Genomic DNA, 22,039 nt, shown 5'->3' with positions numbered 1-22,039 from the left:
CTCTTCAGTGACTGAGGGATGCCTATTTCACATGGATTCACTGTAGTGGTAGTAACCATGGATGCCTCCCTTCTAGGGTGAGTGGGGGGCTTTTGAAGGAAGAATGGCACAAGGTGTATGGTCACCCATAGAGGCCAATCTTCACATCAATATCTTGGAGATGAGGACAGTCTTCCTACCATTGCAGGCATTCTAAGATCTCCTCCCAAAGGGTGTGATTAAGGACAATATGAAAGTAGTGTGGTATATCAACAAAAATGAGGACCCTGTTCCTATCTGCTCTCTTGACAGGCCACGAGCATTTGGCAATGGGCAATGTCTTCACACTGCTCCTGGTAGCAATGCACATCCCATGTTCATCCAGTGTTTTAGCAGACAGATTGATCAGGATTATTGTAAAGCCTCACAAGTGGTTCTCAAGCCAAAAGTGACAACTTTGATTTTCCGTTGCTGGGGCCAACCTTCCTGCAACCTCTATGCTTCATATCTCAATCACAAATACAGCAGTTACTTTGCCCTGATCCCTCCACAGGGTCAATCACCAAGGAATGTTGTGGTCCACAGTTGGCTCCGGGACTCTTGTATGCTTTTCCACCCTTATCTCTAATGAACAAGTTCATCCAGAAAGCCAGACAGTGCAAGGCCAGGGTGATCCTCTTTGTCCCCTTCTGACCCTGACAAACATTGTTTCCCTCTCTGTGGCCTCTACTAGTACTTCCACCATGGTTGTTGGATCAGTATCCAGATCTTCTAACTCACCCATCTGGATTGCCTTCTCCAGACCAGAAGTCCATAAAACTGAACACGTGGTTTCTCCAGTTTTGACTATAGCCAGATAATCCAGGCTTCCCACTACAGTTGCCAAGATTATATCAGCTTCTCAGAAGCTAGCCACAAAAAAGGTATACCATAGTAAATGGAAGATGTTCTCTATGTGGGCCATTTCCACAGGATTAGACCCTTTCTCTGTGCCCATCCCATCTATCTTAGAATTTTTATCTGAACTTTCTAACAAAGGCTCCAGTTATTCCACCATCAAAGTTCAAATGGCAGCTGTATTGAACTTCCATATTGGCCATAATGACACTTCTATAGCTTCGATAAAGATTTTTCAAGTCTTTTTGAGAGGAATGTTTCTTTTACGGCCTTCCATCAGAGACCCGGTTCCCCCTAAGGATATCACTGTTATGATTCAGGATCTAAATCAGCCCCCTTTTGAACCTGCAGCCCCAGCAGATCTAAAGTTCCTGACCTGAAAAACATTTTTTTCTGGTGGCAGTCACATCATCCAGATAGATTTCAGAATTACAGGCACCTTCATAAAACCTCCCTGTCTGGTGTTCCACAACGACAGAATCTCTCCTACAACCAATAAGTCCTTTCTTCCTAAAGTAGAATCTGAAACAAACTTAAATCAGTCAATAAAAGTATGGTTGTGTAAAATATTACCATAACAGTAGATGTCCTTGCCTTCACCATTGCAGTATTCTTAAGATATGGCATTCATTGCCATGGAAGCCCGATGTCTGGCCAGTCTACCAAAGACTACTGTTGCTTTAAGGTACACCGAGCACCACTCAAATGTCTCTCGCATAGCGTAAGGCATAAAGGTGACATTCAGGCATACCAACCTCTGAACTGATTGCCCCAGTGGGCACCCCGGGGGTAACCTATGCTTTCAGGAAGGAAAACGACTAGGGGGATGGAGGGAGGGAGTGAATACTGCAACAGTGAAGGCAAGGACATCTACTGTTATGGTAAAATTTTACACAACCATACTATGTCCTTACATTCACCACTGCAGTAATTTTAAGATAAATGAGAGTGCCAAAGCTCAAGAAAAAATTTGGGAGGAGGAAAGAGCAGTGCAACCCTCTAAGAAGCCGTGAAGAATGGCCATAGATATCCAGCTCTAGCTCTGGAGATACCCTCCAGCTTCTAGTGTCTGGGAAACGTATGCACAGAACTCCAGGTAGCTGCTTCAAGAACAGAATTAGTGTCTAAGCCCTTGAAAAAAAGCAACAGAAGAAACCACAGCTGTAGTAGAATGAGCCTTTACAGAAGAAGGAAGGCTCTTGCCATGAAAAGTGTATCAAAAAGAAATATTCTTTGAATTCCAAGAATAAATTGTTTGCTTGGATACAGCTAATCTGAAAGACCTAGGATGAAAAGAAACAAACAACTGATCATATTTTCTAATAGCCTTAGTATTATCCAAATAAAATCTGAGTTGTCTATGCATGTCCAAGGTATGCAGCACCCTCTCACTGTCAGACTGCAGAGGGGGGAAAAGAGTAAGCAAATTAATAGACTAAGTGACAACTCATTAACCACCTTAGACATAGAAGAAGGATTAGTATGCAATGACACCTTGTCCTAGTGAAATATCAAAAAAGGAGGACAGGTTATAATGGCTTGCAACTCAGACATCCATCTGGCAGAAGTAAGAACTAACAAAAGAACAGTCTTCCAAGATCAGTGCTGCAAGGAAGCTGAAACAGCAGGCGCAAGAGGAGCCTGAGTCAACTTCTCCAAAACAAAATTAAGATCTCATGGAGGAGGAACTCCTGGGAGGTCTAATATTAAAAACACCTTTAAGAAATTGTTTAGTTTCTAATCTAGAAGCTAAAGGAGCAGTTAAAGGCAGACAAGCAGAAATAGCTGATAAATGGGCCTCAATGGAAGAATAGACCAAACCAACATTGAACAACTCACACAAATAAGAGTGAACCAAAGTGGGTCTGGGTTATGACAGAGACACCAAATAGAAAACCTCTTCTATTTGAATAAGTAGTATTTCCTAGTAGAAGGTTTCCTGGCCTCCTGCAGGACCTGAAGCAAGTCTTCAGAAAAAAATGTGTCTATATGGAATCAAAACCCTATCACTCACAGTGTTAGTTGAAGTGTGGATAGGTGGGGATGGATGAGCGATCCCTTGTCTCGTGTGAGTAGATCCACCCTGTGAGGTAACTTGTGATGATTGCCCTTGGCTGTATGCAGAAGTAGAGAGAACCAGTACTGTCGCAGCCAATAAGGAGTCATCGACAAGATTTTGGGAGCATCTTTTTGAATCTTGAACAGGACTTTCAGAATGAGAGGAATAGGAGGGAATACATAAAGAAACATCCCCTTCCAAGAAAATGAAAGGGCATCCACCTTCCACACCAGAAGACCTGGGACTCTGGCACAGAACCTAAGGACTCAGGCACAAAACAGAGGGAGTTGTCTGTTCAAGGGGAAGGCAAATAGATCTACTTGAGGAGTACCTCACTGGTAGACAATGTCCAGAAACACATCCCTGTGATGCATCCATTCATGGGATTGAGTTAAGGACCTGCTCAGAATGTCTGCCTCAGTGTTCTGCTCTGAAGGGATATAAACTGCCTGAAGAGTCACTTGATAATTGACAGCAAGATCCCATAACAGACATGCCAAATGGCAAAGAAGGAAAGATCATGTTCCTTTCTGTTTACTTATAGATCACATCACTGTGGTATTGTCTGTGAATACTTTGAGAAGCCCTGGCGAGAAAAGAGGATGAAAGGTCTTAGCCAGCATAAGAGCTCTCATCTCTTTGACATTGATGTGCTCCTTCTGCTGACAAGGTGACCACACCCCCTGTACCTTTAGGGAGTCAAATGTTGCTCCCCATCCCACATCCAAACCATCTGTGAACAGTTCCTGAGAGGGAAGAGGAGGATGAAAAGGGAGCCCTGGATTCAGAGACAACTGCTGAATCCACCTGCAAAGTTTTTACTTGAGTTGAGACAAGTTAGAAGAGGAACTGCAGCATCTAGAGGATGTGAATGTTGAAGCCACACTGACTTCAGAAACCACTCCAACTTCCTCAAGTGGAGTTTGGCTAGAGGGAGCATCAGAATGGTGGAAGCCATGAAAACCAGAGCTCTCAGAAACTCCCTGTCTGTAATGGAGGCCAGGGGAAGAAGAGTTTGAAAGTAAGAAATGACAGTTAAAGCCTTTGGAGGAGGCAGGGATGCTAGCACTGGCACTGACTGAATCCTGCAACCCAGAAAGACATGATTCTGAGAAGGAGTCAGAGAAGACTTTTTGAAATTTATTGTGAACCCCAAGCTCTGAAGAAAGGAAACGGCAAAATGAAGATTTTGCAAAAGGATCTCTGTAAAGGATGCCTGGATCAGCAGGCTCTACAAGTAATGAAATATTTGGATCCCTTGAAGCCTGCAAAAAGCAGTCACAGGAGTGAGGCATTTGGTGAACACCATGGGGCAGTAGAAAGGCCAAAGGGCAAAGCAGAGAAAAGAGTATGGAGATAAGCATCCTTGAGATCCAGAGACACTATAAAAGCCTGAGGGAGCAAGAGGAAACAGACTCTGAAAGGACAGCATCCAAAAGGAAGGCACCGTCAGAAAAGTGTTTAGATCAGAGAGGCCTAGAATGAATCTCCAAGTTCCCTCCTTTTTGAGCACTAGAAACATTTGTGAATAAAACCCCTTCCCTCTTTGGGACACAGGCACCTCTTGAATTGTACCATGAGACAAGAAATCTTCAAGAATCTCTGGGAAAAAGAGAAGTTGTTCCCAAGGATGCTGAGGAATGCCCATACAAGGAGGATGTGATTTCCATACTAAGAAATACCCCTGATGAATGATTGACAGAAAACAAATGTAGGCAAACAGACTGAAGTTTAGAAGAAACATTTGGACTGCCAGCAAAGATGTTCTGAAGATGGTACACCTGAATGTCACCTTTATGCCCTATGCCACTCAAGGAGCATTTGAGTGATGTTTGGTGTACCATAAAGTAATAGTAGGCTTTGTTAGACTGGCCAGATGTCAGGCTTCTATGACAGGGAATCCCATATTTTAGGAATACTGCAGCAGTGAATGTAAGGACATTTTACTAGCATTTTTTCTCAGGTACTCAAACCAAGGCAAATACATTCTACATATGTTAGATGTTCTTTGTCAACTGAGATTCTATCTTCATAGAACAAAATAATTCAGGAAATCTGATCAATTGTTTATTGTCTTTTTAAAGCCAAAATTAGGTAAAGCTGTTTCTAAGGTTACCCTTTAAAGATGGTTGCCAAACTGCATTCCCTTTGTCTATAGCAAAAAGAATTTGGCTCTACAATCTAAGCCTAAAGCTCATTCCACTAAAGCAATATCTATTTCAACAGCCTTTTCCAGTGAACTTCCCATTGACAACATTTGTGGTGTAGTGACTTGGTCAACAGTCCATACTTTTGTCTCAAAAACTGGATGTACAATCTAGATCACAGTCTACTTTTAGTTACACCATCCTCAGGAAGGTTCTTTCTTGATGACACCCAGATAGAGAGCTTGGGAATCTGTACCATTTGTTGAATCAGATGAAAACAGGCAACACTGGATGCAAAAGTTATGTACTTGCCATAATGACAGATCCATATTCTCTGATTTTTGTCTGGTTCAACCTCCCTCCCTCCTGTCCACTTTCTATATTGACACATATGATTTTGGGGGTGACCGAGTGGTTAGTACTCATCTCCCTGTCTGTGAACAGTTTTGTACTGACGGTTGCCTTCTTTTCCCTATTTTATCTTAGATGCTACTGTTATGTTTGCAGTGCTGTAAATCATTTGTGTAAGGCAGGGGGGCAAACTCATTCTGAAGTATTAGGATGGAGTACAGGGAATCAAGGGTAGGGGAGGATTCAGAGCCCTGGAACCAAAGAAGCTTCAGAGTCGGTGCAAGGTCATATCAGGTTGGATGCGAAAACCATGTGTTGAACCGGACAAAAGTCAGACAACATGGATCTATCATTATGGTAAATACAAAACTTTTGTTTCAGAAACTTCAGAATACCAAGGTACTTGGGAAATTCAATAATATTTCAGAATTTTTGGAACTAGTTGTTAGAATCCTTACATGTAATTCACTTGATTCATCCATTAGTCAACGAATATGACTGGATTATGGTAACAACCTAGGTGCTTACTATCAAACTTTTTTATCTTTTACCCTTTTGCTCAGGTTCAGCCAATGGATGCATCAGACGCAAGCTGTGGAACTCACTCAGAGATAGGCATAGTGCAGGGTCTTTGACTTCTCACTGAAATGAAGCTACATATCATTCAGTGGAGTTTGCCATAATGGTGTTCAGTAGTTGTATAAAGAAGGACATTTAGCAGATAGTCACATACAGCACCATCAACATGTGGTACATTAGCAAGCAGTGTTCAAAGCATTCTTACCAGCTGTGCAGGATGGCTGTGCAGCTACAGAATTTGTCTATTCGACTTATTTGTTAGTATCCTCATTTTCTGACTGGAGCACAAGATTTCTAAAGGATCGGTCTATAGTGCCTTTCCCCAATACCTATAGTTCAAAGGTGAGGATGAATGTCTGGTGCTAAGCAAAGTGGTGTAAATTATACTACTAGAAAACACCTATAAAGGGGCACTCAAGGTGGATATACCTCAGAGCTGATTAAATTATACAGTAGGGTACATGGGACTCAACATCTACCATGACTGGATTGTGAGTAGATTTATTCCCAACTGAAAAAAATGTATTCTGCTGTCTAGCTTTAGCTGTCTTATTTCAGTCAATAGTGTATTTAAGCTGTCTGGCATACAGCTGGGCAACACCAAAGTAATTCAGAGATTTGTTAAACTTAAGAAAAGAAAAAAACTTAGCTTTTTCTGATAACACAGGCTTGGTCAAGGCAACCATTGTTTTAAATTATTCTCCAGGTGGCTTGAGCATTTAACTCTCTCACAGAAAGGAACGTTTCCCTCAGCAGTAGGGTCAGGTATTTCTTTAGTTAAATTGCAGCTCTAATCTCACACCATGAAGGCAGTGTTGACTGATAATTTCAGTGTTCTCTTCCAATGTTGCTTAGATCTTGCAAGAATCTAGAAAACCAACCATTAGGAAGTCATTTTAAGTAAGTGGAGAATATTTGTTTTTTGTTTTATTCAGTCAAAGAGCTTGACACATTTGTCAGTTAAAGTTCTATATGAATTTTCTCACTTCCTCTATCATTTTTTTATTCCTTTATTACAGTGCAATGTACTGCTTTATGAACATGTCTCCACTTAGAAGTTATTATTGTCTCCTTATTTATCATTAAGCTGCCCTTGAATTGAGTTCTCCATCTTAAAGCAGTAAGAACGTTTGAATTTCTTCATAAGGTCTGACATTCATAACAGAAAAAAAACAATAAAACTTTTAAGTCATCTTTTTCAGTTGACAATGCATTTATCTTAAAAATCATCCATTTTGTTTATGGTTATTTTAGTTAAGAAAGTTTCAGAACCGTAAACTTTTATATGCATGGAACCTTGCACCATAAAGTCAGAGGTATTATTATTATTATTATTATTACTATTATTATTATTTGGCTGGCAATGCTTCTTTCATACCTAAGGTCATATTAGATGTCACTCCTAATTAAAATACTCATTTGCCATCATTCTATCCTCATTATCCGTGTGGCAGGATGTCACATTGCTTGGATCACTGGATACAGCATTGAACATGTATGTGCAGGGCCTCTGCTTTTTCTTTTCTTTGTCTAAAACAGGTTGACTGCCTAGTCATTAAAATAATAGTTGTACTGGTTTTGTTGCAGTTTAGCTAACAAATATATTCCAAGTTTTTTTATAACCCAGTCTTCTAGATGTGGCATTGCTGCAGCTTTTGGTAGTAACTGATTGTAACTGTAAGTCAGTCATTTCATCCTCAAGTAGCATCATAATGAAACATAACAAACATGATTACTATGGTCATTCAGTGCATCTAGCGGGGGACTCCACTTCTGTTTCAGATGCTTGGCACTATATCTACATGTTATAATGATTAAAATCAGAAGGAAGGAAATAATACAATACAGCAGCATCAGGCATTCTCTACACCAGTATATAACTGACTTCCTTTCTGCTTTATTTTTTGTATATCTCCCTCCGACTGTCACCTTTTCTTCTACTTCATTGTTTGTTTTCAAGAACTGTTACACATTAACCCCCCCCCCCCCCCCCCATGCATTTATCTGCACAAAAACACTTGCGGCTACAACATGGGTATTGAACTGAATTAAAGCTAACTGAACCACTTGTTGATAGGTGGTAGCATTGAGCTGGGTTGGTTGTTATGCAAAAAGTGCCAAGGGATCTTAAGGTGCCCAGTTTTTGCTGTCTGGAACCTGTTCACTTGCCTTGCATTATCCTGACAATGCAAGTTCTCTACATCCTGCCAGGGCTGTTAAGTGGTGAAGAAAAGTTGTTACATTATTACACCATTCAAGAAGGCCACTTAGAAAAGGTTCATAGAGTGATTTACTGTCAATCCAAATAAAACAAGTCTATCTTTATAGTTATGGTGGATACGTTCATGAAAACAAGTCTCTACAGTACTGTGCTTTCTGTAATATAGAAATAGCTTCCATCTAAAGACGTTGCAGAGCTCCCATGATATGAAAAGCAAAAGAAAATATATGAATGAATAAATAAATAAAGCAAACCAATTACATTATCTGTTGTTATGGTGAAAACATAATATTAACTCTGGTTTCTTAATAGCCAATAAATATTTATGTGGAATCACAAACTGTTGTAGTCTATTTCTTGTAATATGATATTACCATATTCTAAAACATTGGTTGGAATTTTCATTATTTTATTTTGCTAATGCAATTAAAGAATAACTTATGTTTCTTAGTTTGCTATGTCATGCAAAAATGGCATTTGTAACTATGTCCACTTTCTCCATAATAAATGACTGCAGATATAAAATTGTTCCCTATAAGGTAAACCTATTCAAATCTGGTAGCTGGCAGTCTTACCATAGAAGCCAGAATTGGTAGAAAAAGAGTTGTTGTTGCAGCATTGCTCGTACATTCTGTGAAAACAGCCACCATAAAGCATAACACGAGTACAATGGCAGCAGGTGGGATTGCTTGCAGAGGTGTTAGTTGTTGTCCTAACCAGCCAGACAATCCAGATTTCTGAAACACAAATGATAAACTATGTAATATGCAAGTTTCACATTGCCCAAGAAAACACATTCTCTTTTTTTCAATCCTGTATTAGATAGACTTTAAAAATAAGATTCTTAAATTAAACCTTACAAAGAAATCTTGGGGAAAGGACTGAAATAACGCAGATATAAAGGACAGGTAGACACTTGATGCTGATGAAACCAAAGTAACTCTAATTCGCAGATACACACTCTAAAACTGGGCATCCTCTTATTAATGTACTATTGGCAGAGATTTTTCTATGACAAGAAAGATATATTAAGAGAGGTATTCTTTCCACAAGAGTACTAGATGCAATGAGTTGAATGTTTCCTTTCCATGGAAATTATTTTGAGAGAGAGCACATCAGGTAAATGGTCACAGTCTTTCTGATGTCACTGTCAATAGTGCATTAACATCATACTTCACTGTCAGTGAATATGAGTGCACTTGCATGATTTTTTATATAATGAGCAATTGTAATTTGTTTAAAGTGAGGTTTTTAGTTATATTTGATGGTTTTCAGGTGAGGCTGCGGGAAAGTTGCTACATATCTTTGTTTTACTGCCCTATAGATGGAGTAGATATATTACATACATCAAACTGCTAAAGACAGGGTTTGGTAATAGCTTTTCTTCACTGTGATGTTTGCCTTTTCTCCATGGTTTTCAAGTGCAGAATTAGTATATTTAAGTAGGAGGATGTAGGGCAAAATCCTCCACATGGAAAACAGAAGGGCTTGCCCTCTTTGCAAAAATGTTCCCTTTATTGTTTTGGGTAGTTTGCTGTTTCTGTCATACTGTTTGTGGAAATATTTATTTCCCTGAAGATCTGTATCTATTCAGTGTATCTTGTGACAAAGATGTCTGGATATGCTCTTGGATGATGTTAATACCTCTATATTAAAGTTATATCTCTTACCTCAAAGAAGTCTTGGGATTTTTTTGTGCATGTCAGCCATCAGCTTTCTGCAATTTTTCTGGCTTTTTGATTTCCCAGTGAGAGATAGCTGGTCCCACCCATTCATCCCTGTTGGGCAAAAGATGAACACTGAAGCCATCACCCAGGCATTGATCAATGCCTTTTGTTATGCATACTACACATACACGAGATGTGTAATAGGCTTATGGCATATTGCCTACACATTTGCATGTTGTGCAGCAAAAGTCCTGCCCCCATCCCCCCCCCCCTCACATGACCCTGTTCTCCATCAGTGATTTTACCATGGATGTGTAACTCGGTAAATATTCCTGTCCTTCTCTCATAGAAAAGGCAAGAATGATCTGCCTCATCATTCCTCTCCTTTGCCATACTAGCTCCAGTAGGCATCTGAGCTGCTAATCAAACTCAAGTTATCCATCTACATCAATGGAAAGTCTTGAGATGAAGTCTGTGTGAGTTCCAGTACTGGAGGTAATTTCAGATAATATATACCTCTCACTGAAGCTGCTGATGAGTGACTTTTGGCCCTAAACGGAAATAATTTTGGACAATGTGCACTTTCCCATTAGATGTGCTGTTGGACAGTACATATCGCTACAGTTTGAGTTGCTGCCCCTGAAAGTTCTTTTGAACAGTTAAGCAATAAATCACATTTGGATGTGCATATTGCAGGTTTACCCCTAGCTGGTGTGGTTTGGTCATATAGGCAAAGTCTGACAGATTTATTGCTGCATTATAACATTTACATAATACAAAGTTGTTGTATAGTACAACTTTATTTTTTTATTTTTTCTCCTTCTTCTGATACTTTTATCTCCAGATAGCTTAATGGAATAATGTGCATGCATCCACTTAGTATGTTATGATGCTAGTGTAATACATCAACCAAAGAAAGTTCCTGTCACTTCAGTAGGTTTGGGATTATATTTTGAACATACTGGGAAGCTGTGTAAGACATTATGGGTGTCTACACAACAAAAAGCAGGAGCACTATTTTTAAGTTAGATAAGTTTTGTATTTTTAACATTACAGCTCTGTTATTCATTATTTAAAAAGTATAAGTAAAATAACAGTGGCTATTATTTTTAAGTTTCAGTAACCACTTGCAGTTCTTGTTCTATGTTCTGAAATGCATGCTCTGAAATAAGTTCAGAAACCTCTCAAAGTGCTTACACTTTCCATACCTCTCAATTGTACAGATTTTCACAGAATGTACAGAATTTAGCCTCATATTTTTGTTCCGTTTTTCATAAAATTGTGTTTTTCCTAGCAAATCAGTAACAAATCATTAAAGATTGAAGTTAGAAAATAATGGCAGACATTTAACTTCAGACTTTATATCCGTCAGAAAATTCATGCTAATGCAAAACCTGTTATTCTATCAACATTCTAAGTTTGTAAGAGCAATATTTAAAAACTGTCCTATTTTTCGGCCTTTGTCCCACTTTTATTTATGACTTTGTACGGATTTCTTGCTCTAAGAGGTTAAGAGGTATGCTTTGTTCTGAAGTATAGGTTCTGAAATGTACATCACTGCAAGCAGCTACTGAATTGTTTCATGTAAAGAATTTTGAAACTGGACATGTTCACACGTATAATGCTCAAACATGCGTAATTCTCAGCAAATATTGGTTCAAGCTTTCTTTTGTATATCCTGTATTTCTTCATTCATGGGAAGCGTGTGGTACTGGTTGCTAGGCTGCAATCCTTCACCTTTTTTCCATTTATAAAATTTAACTTTACTACTAATGTTTTCTTATGTGGAAGCTGCGGTGGTGCAGCGGTAGCGTTGTTACCTCACAGCAAGAGGTTTTCCCATTCGATTCTCGGCTGGAGCACCTTCTTTGTGGAGACTGCATGTCCTCCCTGTGGTTGAGCGGCATTTGAAGACATGCATGAATGGGTGTGCCTTCGTTGAAGGTTGGGAGTCGGGCTGGCACCTCGGCACCGTAAAAATAAACGGTCAATCAGTAGCGGACCAGCATTCCGCTGTGGCGACCCCTAACTGGGAAAAGCCGAAAGAAGAACAACTAATGTTACCATTGTAGAGCATGGAACTCTGTCCATGCACAGAGTTATGAGATGTTCCCCTGTCCCCTGAAAAAAAAAAAAAAAAAAACTAGCTTACTCTGCTTGCTAGGATATTTTGAAAATAACCCTCTAAACTAAACTGGGACAAAGTTTCTTTCTGTTTCTTAACCCACCTTTCTTTTCTGTTTCTGTTCCATTGCTGATCTCTCTATCAGTCACCCTGACCCTTTCACCTTTCTTATCACTGTCTCTTTCACTTTCATCCCCACTACTGCTCCTCTAACTAACTTATATCCTTAATCCTCTCCTACTAATACCCCCTGCACACCCACCCAATCATCTTAATTATATACTGTTATCTCAACTCTCACTATAACACCTTTTCTACTTATTTTTTTCTTGATTATTTCTGCTTATATCCTTCATCCTTCTCTATTTTCTGTTCCTGGTCTATTGACATCCTACCATCTTAATGTCAGTATACACATATTGAACCTATGTGCATTATCATTCCACTTGTATCTCTAGCTGTTACATGTTAATATGTTTTTGACGTATGTAAAATAATATAACTTCTAAAGTATATGGTAAATGTTTTCGCTATTTGTTTCAACACTACCTGCAAGTAGTGCTTAAAATGTTTAATGTGATGTTGTCCTATCTCACCTTCATTCTTAGCAGGTTGGGTTCGAAACTGATCCTAGGTTCGGACTCTGCCTTATACAAAGCTTGAGGTCTTCCACTAGCTCATGTCTAAAGCCCTATCCCAAGATGCACTATGAGAGCTCCCCAGATCTTGTTTGCCGCTAAACAAGATCAGGTGCTCTTCATACTGGCTCTGGCTAAGTAGTTTTTTCTGTTTTATATTCAAAAATTGTTAGACTCTTTTCAACCCATTTTATCCCAGCTAATTGTTATTAAGTAAATTGTTTGTGTCCCGCAATTTTCTGCTGTTGTTTTTGCTGTTGGCCATTGTTATTTCCATTAGGCCTTTCTTTCCCTATCCCGGCATTAAATTTAGAAAGCCCATTTTAGTTAGAGGTTTTTTCTTTTCTGTAAGTATAGGCTAGTTCATTTAAGTTAGAGAGCTGCCTTAGCCTGTTTAAATTAGAGGGTGTTTCCCTTTGGTTTTCCCCTTGTTTTTCCTCTTTAAATACTCAGGGCTAGCTCATTTAAGTTAGGGAGCTACCTCTTCCCTTTTTAGTTAGAAGGTCTTTTCTGTGTGTTTTGGCTGATTGCTGTTGTACTTGTTATAAAAAAAAAAGAGTTGTTTAAAAATTAGTAGTAATAGCGGATTTTGTATTCTTACATTTTTCTCTGATTTTCTCTATAGTTGTTAGCTATTTTTCCTGTTATTATTGCTGTTAGTCATGTCTTCCAAAGATTCTAAGGAAACTAAACCCTCTGGGTCTAAAAAATGTGTAAAGTGCAGCCAAAAATATGTCCGTAACTAATGAACATACCATTTGTGTCTACTGCCTCAGAGCGGTTCACCTTTGGTTCTGGGGATTCCTTCTGGTTCTTTGGAGCCAGGAGTCTCCTCGAACCAGGGATGGGGGGGCTTTCAAAGTAATGAGGAGAGTGCTGTTTCCACAGACAGGTCCACTCTCGGGCTGGGACATTCTTCCCTCAAAGGCACCAGTGTCTATCTCGGTATCACTGCATCCACAGAGATGCAGAGACCCTAGGCCTCAGGATGCCCCATCAGGCGACCACCTGTCTTCTGAAACCTCTCCAGAGTACCCTTCTGAAGAGGTCCCTTGGAAGAGACTATGTAAGAGGAAGCATTTAGACTCTCTAGAGGAGTCCATCACTTCAGATACAGACCTAGATAATTCAGAAGGGTCTCCACGGTTGCCCTCTAAGGATGTCTCCTTTGCAGACATCCTGGAAATACTAAAACAGAGAGGCAGCTGGAAGCCCATTGACTCTTCTGAGGAGGAGTCTGTATACCTGAAGGCTTTTGGGTCTCACCCTTCCACCACTTAAGTGTCTCCACCCTTCGATGAGCTGATACAATTAGTTTGTCGAAAAGCATGGGAGTCTCTGGACTCAGTGGAACCTGTTCCTTGGAGGCCAAACAAATTCATCACTTCACCTTCAGACAAGGAATTTCTTACAAAGGAAGTCCCAGTAAATGCTATGGTGGTGGTGGCGGCCACCAAAAAGGAACTTTCAGAGATGTCCTCTTCTGTCCATCCATTGAACAAAAAGTCTCATACAATGGACAGATATGGAAAGCGCATCTTCTCTTCACTGACATTTGTGCTCAGATCGCTGAATTATTTGACTCACTTTAATAGGCTTCAGAGTGATCTCCTTTAAGAGCTAGGAGATACCCTCCAAGGTCCAGTAACTGAAGGGGTATCAGACAAGTTTTTCTGTCAGCTCTCCACCTTAACCTCATTGGTTAACTACTCCATGAGGCTCATTTCTTATGTAGCAGATGGAGCGAGCAGGGCAGCAGGTTCAGCAATTTCCCTAAGGAGACATTCCTGGATGCACTTGTGTTACTTTTGCAGAACCCTTTAAATCTTCTTTTGTAAACGCCCCTTTCGATGGCTCATCTTTGTTCGGGTCAAAAGGCAAAGACACATTAACCAGGTGTGAACAAGAAAGAAAGACTGGCTCTGTCATTGAAGTCCATTTTTCCCTACCTACCAGACCTTATCCAAAGGGTCAGAAAGGAGGAAAAATGTGGTTTTGAAAATCCCAGGGAGCTTTCCAGGACACACGTGGTGATTCTTCCTCGAGAGGCAGAGGGGGAAGTGCTAATGGAAGACGGTGACCATGCGGCAGAGGGGTTCCGCAAAACCTGGGTGACGGAATCCTTCCTTGGTAAGCCCCTTCAGTGCTCCTGAAAGGAGGCCTACCTTTTCACCTCTGGAGGCAGTCGGGGGCCACTTATCTTTGTACCCAAAAGCCTGGCTAACAATAACAAAAGACAAGTGGGTACAAAGTATCTTTCCAGAGGTTACTCCATACCCTTTTCCTTCCCCGTCCCAAACACAAAAAACATCCTGGATGGTCCACCCAGTCAAAGGGATGAGACAGCTCTACAAGTACAAAAGTTGCTAGACAAAAGAGTCATTCAAGCAGTCACTGCAGACCAAATAGGATCCGGAATTTACTCAAGGTTCTTTTTAGTTCCAAAGAAAATGGGACTGGAGACCCATCCTGGATCTCAGCAAGTTAAACAACTCAGTGAGAAGGTCAAAGTTCCAGATGGTAATACTGCAGTCAATACTCTCTTTTCTGGGATGAGATGACTGGATGTGCTCTATAGACCTCTAGGATGTATGCTACCATATAAAGATGGACAGGAGATCCAGAAGTCATTTGCATTTTCAGCTGGGAGCCAGTCACTACCAGTTCTGAGCTCTGCCTTTTGGCCTCACTACAGCACCCAGAGTGTTCACCAAGTGTATGGCAGTAGTAGCGGCTCACTTGAGATGCCTAGGATTCTGAGTGTTTCCATACCTAGACAACTGGCTCCTAACCACCACCACTGAGCATCTACTATACAAAGCAATAGACCTCACTTTACATCTTTGCTGTCACCTAGGAATCACAATAAACTAGGAAAAATCTGCCTTGTTGCCATCGTTTTTATAGGAGCAGATCTAGATACAACAAACATGATGGCAAAACTTCCCTTCAAAGGGTTCAAGTCCTGCGACATCAAGTCCTAAACCTTCTTTCCAAGAGAAAAGTACAAGCAAGAACAGTTCTCAAAGTATTGAGAATCATTGCAGCTGCAATAACCCTGATTTCATCAGCACATCTCAACATGAGAATACTACATTGGCTACTATTCACTCAGTGGTCCATGCAGGAACTACCCATGTCCCACCACATTTTGATAATGGAATTCTGCATAAAAGACCTTCAATGGTGGCTTTACTCCACTCATGTGACTTTAAGTTGTCACTTTCTTCCTCCCCAGCCATTACCCACAGTGATCACGAATGCTTCCCAGATAGGGTGGGGGGCATTATCTAGGAAGGACAGTTCAAGGCACTTAGCAGAACTATGAGGCCCATTTGCACATCAATGTCCTATAAATGAGAGCAGTGCTTTTAGCATTGCAAGCATTCCAGGACTCTCTTCCACTAGGAACTATTGAAATACAGACGGACAACATGTTAGTTGTATGGTACATAAATAAACAAGGAGGAACCAGGTCTTATCCCCCTTTGTCAGGAGGCCCTGAGAATATGGCACTGGACAATCTCTTCCCAGTGCTTTCTGATAGCAATGCACATCCCGGGGAAATCAAACATGATTGCAGACAAACTCAGCAGAGCGATTCTGATGCCTCATGAGTGGTCTCTAAAACAGGAAGTGGCAGAAAAGATTTTCTGCAAATGGGGCCAGCCTTGCCGTGACCTTTTGCCACGTACATGAATACCAAATGCAGCAGCTACTTTGCCCTGATCCCCCCTTCGGGGGAGTCACCAAGGGATGCACTTGTTCACGATTGGCCCTCAGGTTTGTTCTGCTCCTTTCCTCCCTTTCCTTTGATACCCAAAGTTCTTCAGAAAGCCAGTTACTTGGGAAGAAACTTAATTCTTGTCGCCCCATACTGGACACATCAAATCTGGTTCCCCTTCCTGTGGACTCGTTTCCAGGAGGAGCCGTGGATTCTGGACCCAGTTCCGGATCTCCTGACTCATGCATCAGGTACACTCCACCCCTCTCTTCAAACCCTCAAATTGACAGGTTGGCTGCTCCAATTCCAACCGTAGCCAGGCTCCCTAACCTTTCTATGTCAGTAAAGCATATTCTGATCTCATCCCATAAGGCTTCAACAAGAAGGTTATATAGAAGCAAATGGAAAAATTCTCTTCATGGGCCTTGAATAATCACATTGATCCCATCTTTGCCCCAATAGCTTCTATTCTTGAATTCCTAGCAAAGCTGTTTAGTGAAGGGGCAGCTACAGCTACTATTCAGGTCCAGTTGGCTGCCATATCTAATTTCCATTTAGGAGAATCAGGCCCTAATGTGATGTCCCACAGACTTTGCAAAGCCTTTATTAAAGGTACTCTTTTATTAAGACCACCTATTAATGTCCCTCCACCACCATGGGACTTGAATTATGTCTTATCACATTTGATCCTTCCCCCTTTCAAGCCTGCATCATCCTGCGATCAAGTATCTTACTTGGAAAATGATTCTCTTGATAGCTATTACTTCTGCAAGAAGAATTTCAGAGTGGCAAGCATACCTCTCAGCTTGGAAACATCAAAAATCTGGACAAGGCCCATGAAAAATAGGTACAAATCTGTACTCTGATTAACATAAAATTTGCATACATAATTATGTAACCCCACCCACTCCAATGGAACTGTGGGATACTGCAGCCATGTCCCATTACCTGGCTATTTGCCCCATTTACCATAGACACTAATGTGTGCACTGCATCCTTCTTTACTTCTACAATCTACAATGATTATTTGGATTTTATTTTTACATTTTATAGCACAATGCACAAACACTAAGACATCTGCTAAACAAAGCAATACTGTCTCACAATGAAAATAGACTTAGCATTAAAACATCTCTGCCCTTAAAACTCACATTAATTGAAACAGCATTGAAACCCACACCGTATCCAAAGAAAATGCATCTGGTAAGTGGTGGATAAAGATGACCTTTGGGCTGTTTTCAAATCATAGGCCCCTTGTACACATAAGAAACATACAAGTGTTCTTTGATACACCTTCCTGACTTTATTAAAATGTTATGTTATCACCATGCATTTTACTGCCAAGTCTGGAACCCAGGACAGGACTCTGTGTATTACAGTCAAAGCAACATACCACTATGCCAAATCAGCAGCTTCCTGAAAGACAGAAAGACTGAAACTTAAATGGCTATCATTTAGTGACTTCAGTTCTCACTTCTCATCATAGCTCTCATCCTTTTAGCACAGAAAAACCTGGACAAAGCCAATAATGGGGGAATACAGAATTCAGTTCTCACTTCTCACCATAGCTCTCAATGTCTTACAACAAAAAAAACCTGGACACGGCCAATAATGGGGGCCCCAAAATAGGGACAAGTTTCAAATACTGGTCTTATAAACTTAGAAAACTGCTAGAACAAAAGATTTTGTGTTACCATTTATTTTCTGAAGAATATGAAGTCTGAAATTCAAATGCCTGTCATTATTTAGTGAGTTCAATCCTTCAGTGATTTGCCACAAAAATATGAGACATAAATTCACAAGTGGTGGTGGCCTGGGACTTTAGGCTCTTTTTCCCTGTACCCTAAGTACAGGGTTTGAGCCTGACTGAGCACCTTTTCACACACACACACACAAACACACACACGCAAAACTATTCAATCATACTCACACATGAACACTTACGATCATACACAAGCCTCCTGCATTTTTTAGGTATTTGTGTACATTTCCTTTTCACCTTCTAATTCTCATTTTGTTTTTGAACCCATCAGCTACACAAACTGCAGACAAACATTTGCCAATAACAACTATATTTTCATTTGATGTTTTGCTGTTGTATACTTCTTACAAAAAAATCATTATTCCTATGAGGACAAAATTACAATTGTACAACTCAGCACCTTGGAGTTCTTAGTCAAACAAGTGTAGCTTCAAATAAATCACTGGCAAATAACACTAACAAATCAGTGCTGAGTCATAACTGTTTTATGGTACACATAATGTGAATCAAAATTAAAAGCAGCATCTGAAATACATGCTAGATATGCCTGCACATTTTACTTCTTTACTCTTATTACACAATGTCAGTTTAATACGATCTGGTGGTCATATTTTGGGATGATATTTGTCTATTACTTGAATCTCATTCCAAGAGGATGACAGGACAAAGTGAGTGAAGTACAGTGCGTCCCTTTATGTTGTTATACTACTTATTGCATCATCATACATTTTTATTCTGTTTGTATTCTTTCCATGGATTTGCCTTAAGCATTAACTACTAGGAAACTTAGCACATCTGGGAGGCTAAGTTTCTATATTCCGAGCTGATAAAGCAATTCCTTTTTTTTTCTTGCAGTACTGTTTCCCACACACACACACACACACACACACACACACACACACACACACACACACACACACACACGTTTCATTAAAGCAGCGACGAGAATACCATTGCAAAAAAGATCTGCAGTTTCCATTCAATTAAAAGAAGCCAGCCGGAATAAAATACCTTACACCACAATTCCCAACAGCCGGAATGTTGATTCAAACATTCCTAGTTCCCAGGTAGCACACACACACTGGAAAGGATGCAGATAAAAATACCTTACACCATAATACACCAGCAGCAATGAGAAGATTGCATAGCATTCAACAAAATACCTTACACCAGCAGTTGCGAGATAAAAATACCTTACACCAGCAGCGAATGATACCATTGTGAAAATCTGCAGTTTCCATTCAATTAAAAGCAGCCAGAATGATTCAAACATACTAGAAAGGATTCAGATAAAAATACCTTATACTATAATACACCAGCAGTCGGGCAGCGATGAGAAGATAGCAAAGCATTAAAAAATAATACCTTAAACAAGCACTTGCGTGATAAAAATACTTTACACCAACAGTTGCGAGATAAAAATACTTTACACCAACAGTTGCGAGATAAAAATATTTTATGCCAGCAGTTGTGAGATAAAAATACTTTATACAAGTAGCGACGAGAAAATACCTTGCAGAAGCAGCGAAAGATAGCATTGTGAAAATCTGCAGTTTCCATTCAATTAAAAGCAGCCAGGATGATTCAAACGCACTAGAAAGGATGCAGAATGCAGATAAAAATATCTTACACCATAATACACCAGCAGCTGAGCAGCAATGATAAGATAGCATAGCATTAAAAAAAAACTTACACCAACAGTTGCGAGATAAAATACCTTGAAGCAGCAACAAAAGTTAGTATTGTGAAAGTCTGCAGTTTCCATTCAAATAAAAGCAGCCAGAATGAAGAGTCCTGGAAATGTGTGATTCAAATAGTCCTGGTTCCCGGGCAAGGAAGCAGTCGGAAATGTGTGCATGTGAGCCCTTGAGCTCAATTCCGACAGGCTGGTAGAGCTGATGTCATCACGCACGTGATGACATCAGCTCAAAACACGAAAAAAAAAATTTAAAAAAAAAGCTGGGAAAATTCGGAAATGAAGCAGTGCCACTCGGAAATCGTGGCACCTCATTATTTGGACCCCAAAACTTGGTAAAAACTGAGAAATTCGGTACGGTTGGGAGCTATGGTGGCAAGCGTTATCAATAAAGCCCCCCTGCATGCTCTTCCACAAAGACAGAGTATCCCTACAAATGAACCCATCCTTTTTACCCAAAGTATGCTCAGAATTTAACCTGAATCAGCCCATAGAACTACCTGTTTTTTCCCAAACCATGCCAACAAGGCAGAATATATGCTGCACCAACTAGATGTACATAGACAATTACGTTTCTAATTACATAGGACAAAATATTTCAGAAAATCCAACCAATTATTTGTATCCATTTCAGACTCAAAAAAGGGTGTTCCTGTGTCAAAAGTCACACTTTCAAAGTGGCTATCAGGTTGTTTTATCTTTATTTACCAATCTCAAAACAAAGAACTTTCCCACAAACTAAAAGGTCATTCTACAAGAGTCATTGCAACCTCTTCAGCCTTTCGGGCGAGACTACCTATTGACACCATTTGTGCTGCAACAACATGGGCAAGGCCTCATACCTTTATCAATCATTACATTACTCCCTACCTGCCCACTTAACATCCAACAACTCTACTACTCAATTTAAGAAACTCCTTAAAATTCAATTTAGGAATTACAGGCTATGTTCCTGTCTCACCCCTGGATAATAATCTAGAATATTGCTAATCTCACGGCTTGTCTTGTAACTACTGAAACTGACTCTATGTATACTTTTCATATTTAGGAACATTATATGTACAGTCTTAATTGTTGTACTCAGGAATCACTTTGAATGTATATTAAATACTGTCCTTTAGTTCACAATGTTAGCCTTAATGTTATGTCACATGTACTGCCTGAAAATGTTTAATGTATTTGCCGGAGCTTTTCTCCTCGGGCCTCCACTGAAAAATGGACCCATATCCAGTCGGACTATCCTTGTTAACAAATGTAAAATAAATAAAGTTGATATGGCCTTCAGGAACAGGGCCTCCTTTGGGTCCACTGTTCTGAAAAATATTCTCCCTTGAGCCACCCAAGAAGGATGGTGCTAGGGATGTTGTCCCAACCTGCTAAGAATGAAGGCGAGACAGGACAACATCACATAAAGAAGTTATTTACTCACCATAACATTTCATGTGTGTTGTCCATCTCGCCTTCATTCTTACATCCCACCCTCCTGCCTCCAGCGTTTTGCTGCTGGAAGACCAAGCTGGTGCAATTGACTACTCATGTCCTCTGACCTTCTTCATTGCTCTACCACATATTCAGTGACCTTCATTTAGCTATATCTCCAAACAAGATCTGTGGAGCTTTCATGGTGCATCATGGGATAGGGTTTTAGCCACGAGCTAGTGGAAGACCTCGAGCTTTGTACAAGTCCAGGTTCCGAACCCAACCTGCTAAGAATGAAGGGAAGATGCACAACACACATGGAACATTATGGTGAGTACATAACTTCTTTATTTATACTGTTGTTCATTGTAAATATGTATATTATGTGGAGCCTTTCTACCCACACCTCGGCTGAAAATGGGACTTGTGCTCAATCAGACCTTCCCAATAAATAAAAGACAATAAATACAGGTTTTGCCTTCTATAGAAGGTAGAAACATCACAAGAACAACAAAACAACAGGTCATTGGGCTGCTATATGAAAAAGTGAGGAGGCTATTTCTGCAAGCTGCCTGAAATGACTGGCTCAGACTGAGGCAGCTGGAAATTGAAAGTAAAAGCCAGATGTAATATAGTATTGCAGAAATATGAACATAGGATAATGTTTTTTTTTTTTTTTTGCTAGACCTACACATGCCAAGAAGAAGATAAGTATTTTAAGTGTGTCTGTGTGTTTGTGTGTGGATGTATATATGTCTTGGGGAGGCATAAATGC

At 40.1% G+C, this 22,039-nt stretch overlaps 1 protein-coding gene across 1 annotated transcript in view; it reads right to left on the bottom strand.

The window, feature by feature from the left end:
• SLC13A2 (solute carrier family 13 member 2) overlaps nucleotides 1–22,039 on the bottom strand; it is a 688,970-nt gene that overhangs the window by 235,020 nt on the left and 431,911 nt on the right. The window contains exon 9 of the mRNA XM_044054394.1: nucleotides 8,809–8,970. Within this exon, the coding sequence (XP_043910329.1) occupies nucleotides 8,809–8,970 (162 nt within the window). The remainder of the gene's footprint in view (nucleotides 1–8,808; nucleotides 8,971–22,039) is intronic.

The sequence above is a fragment of the Protopterus annectens genome, chromosome 13.part0, assembly GCF_019279795.1.
Source record: "Protopterus annectens isolate FY-2018-M chromosome 13.part0, PAN1.0, whole genome shotgun sequence".
Classification (NCBI taxonomy): domain Eukaryota; kingdom Metazoa; phylum Chordata; order Ceratodontiformes; family Protopteridae; genus Protopterus; species Protopterus annectens.
The sequence above is the reverse complement of the archived record's forward strand: the minus strand, read 5'-3'. Positions and strand labels throughout refer to the sequence as shown.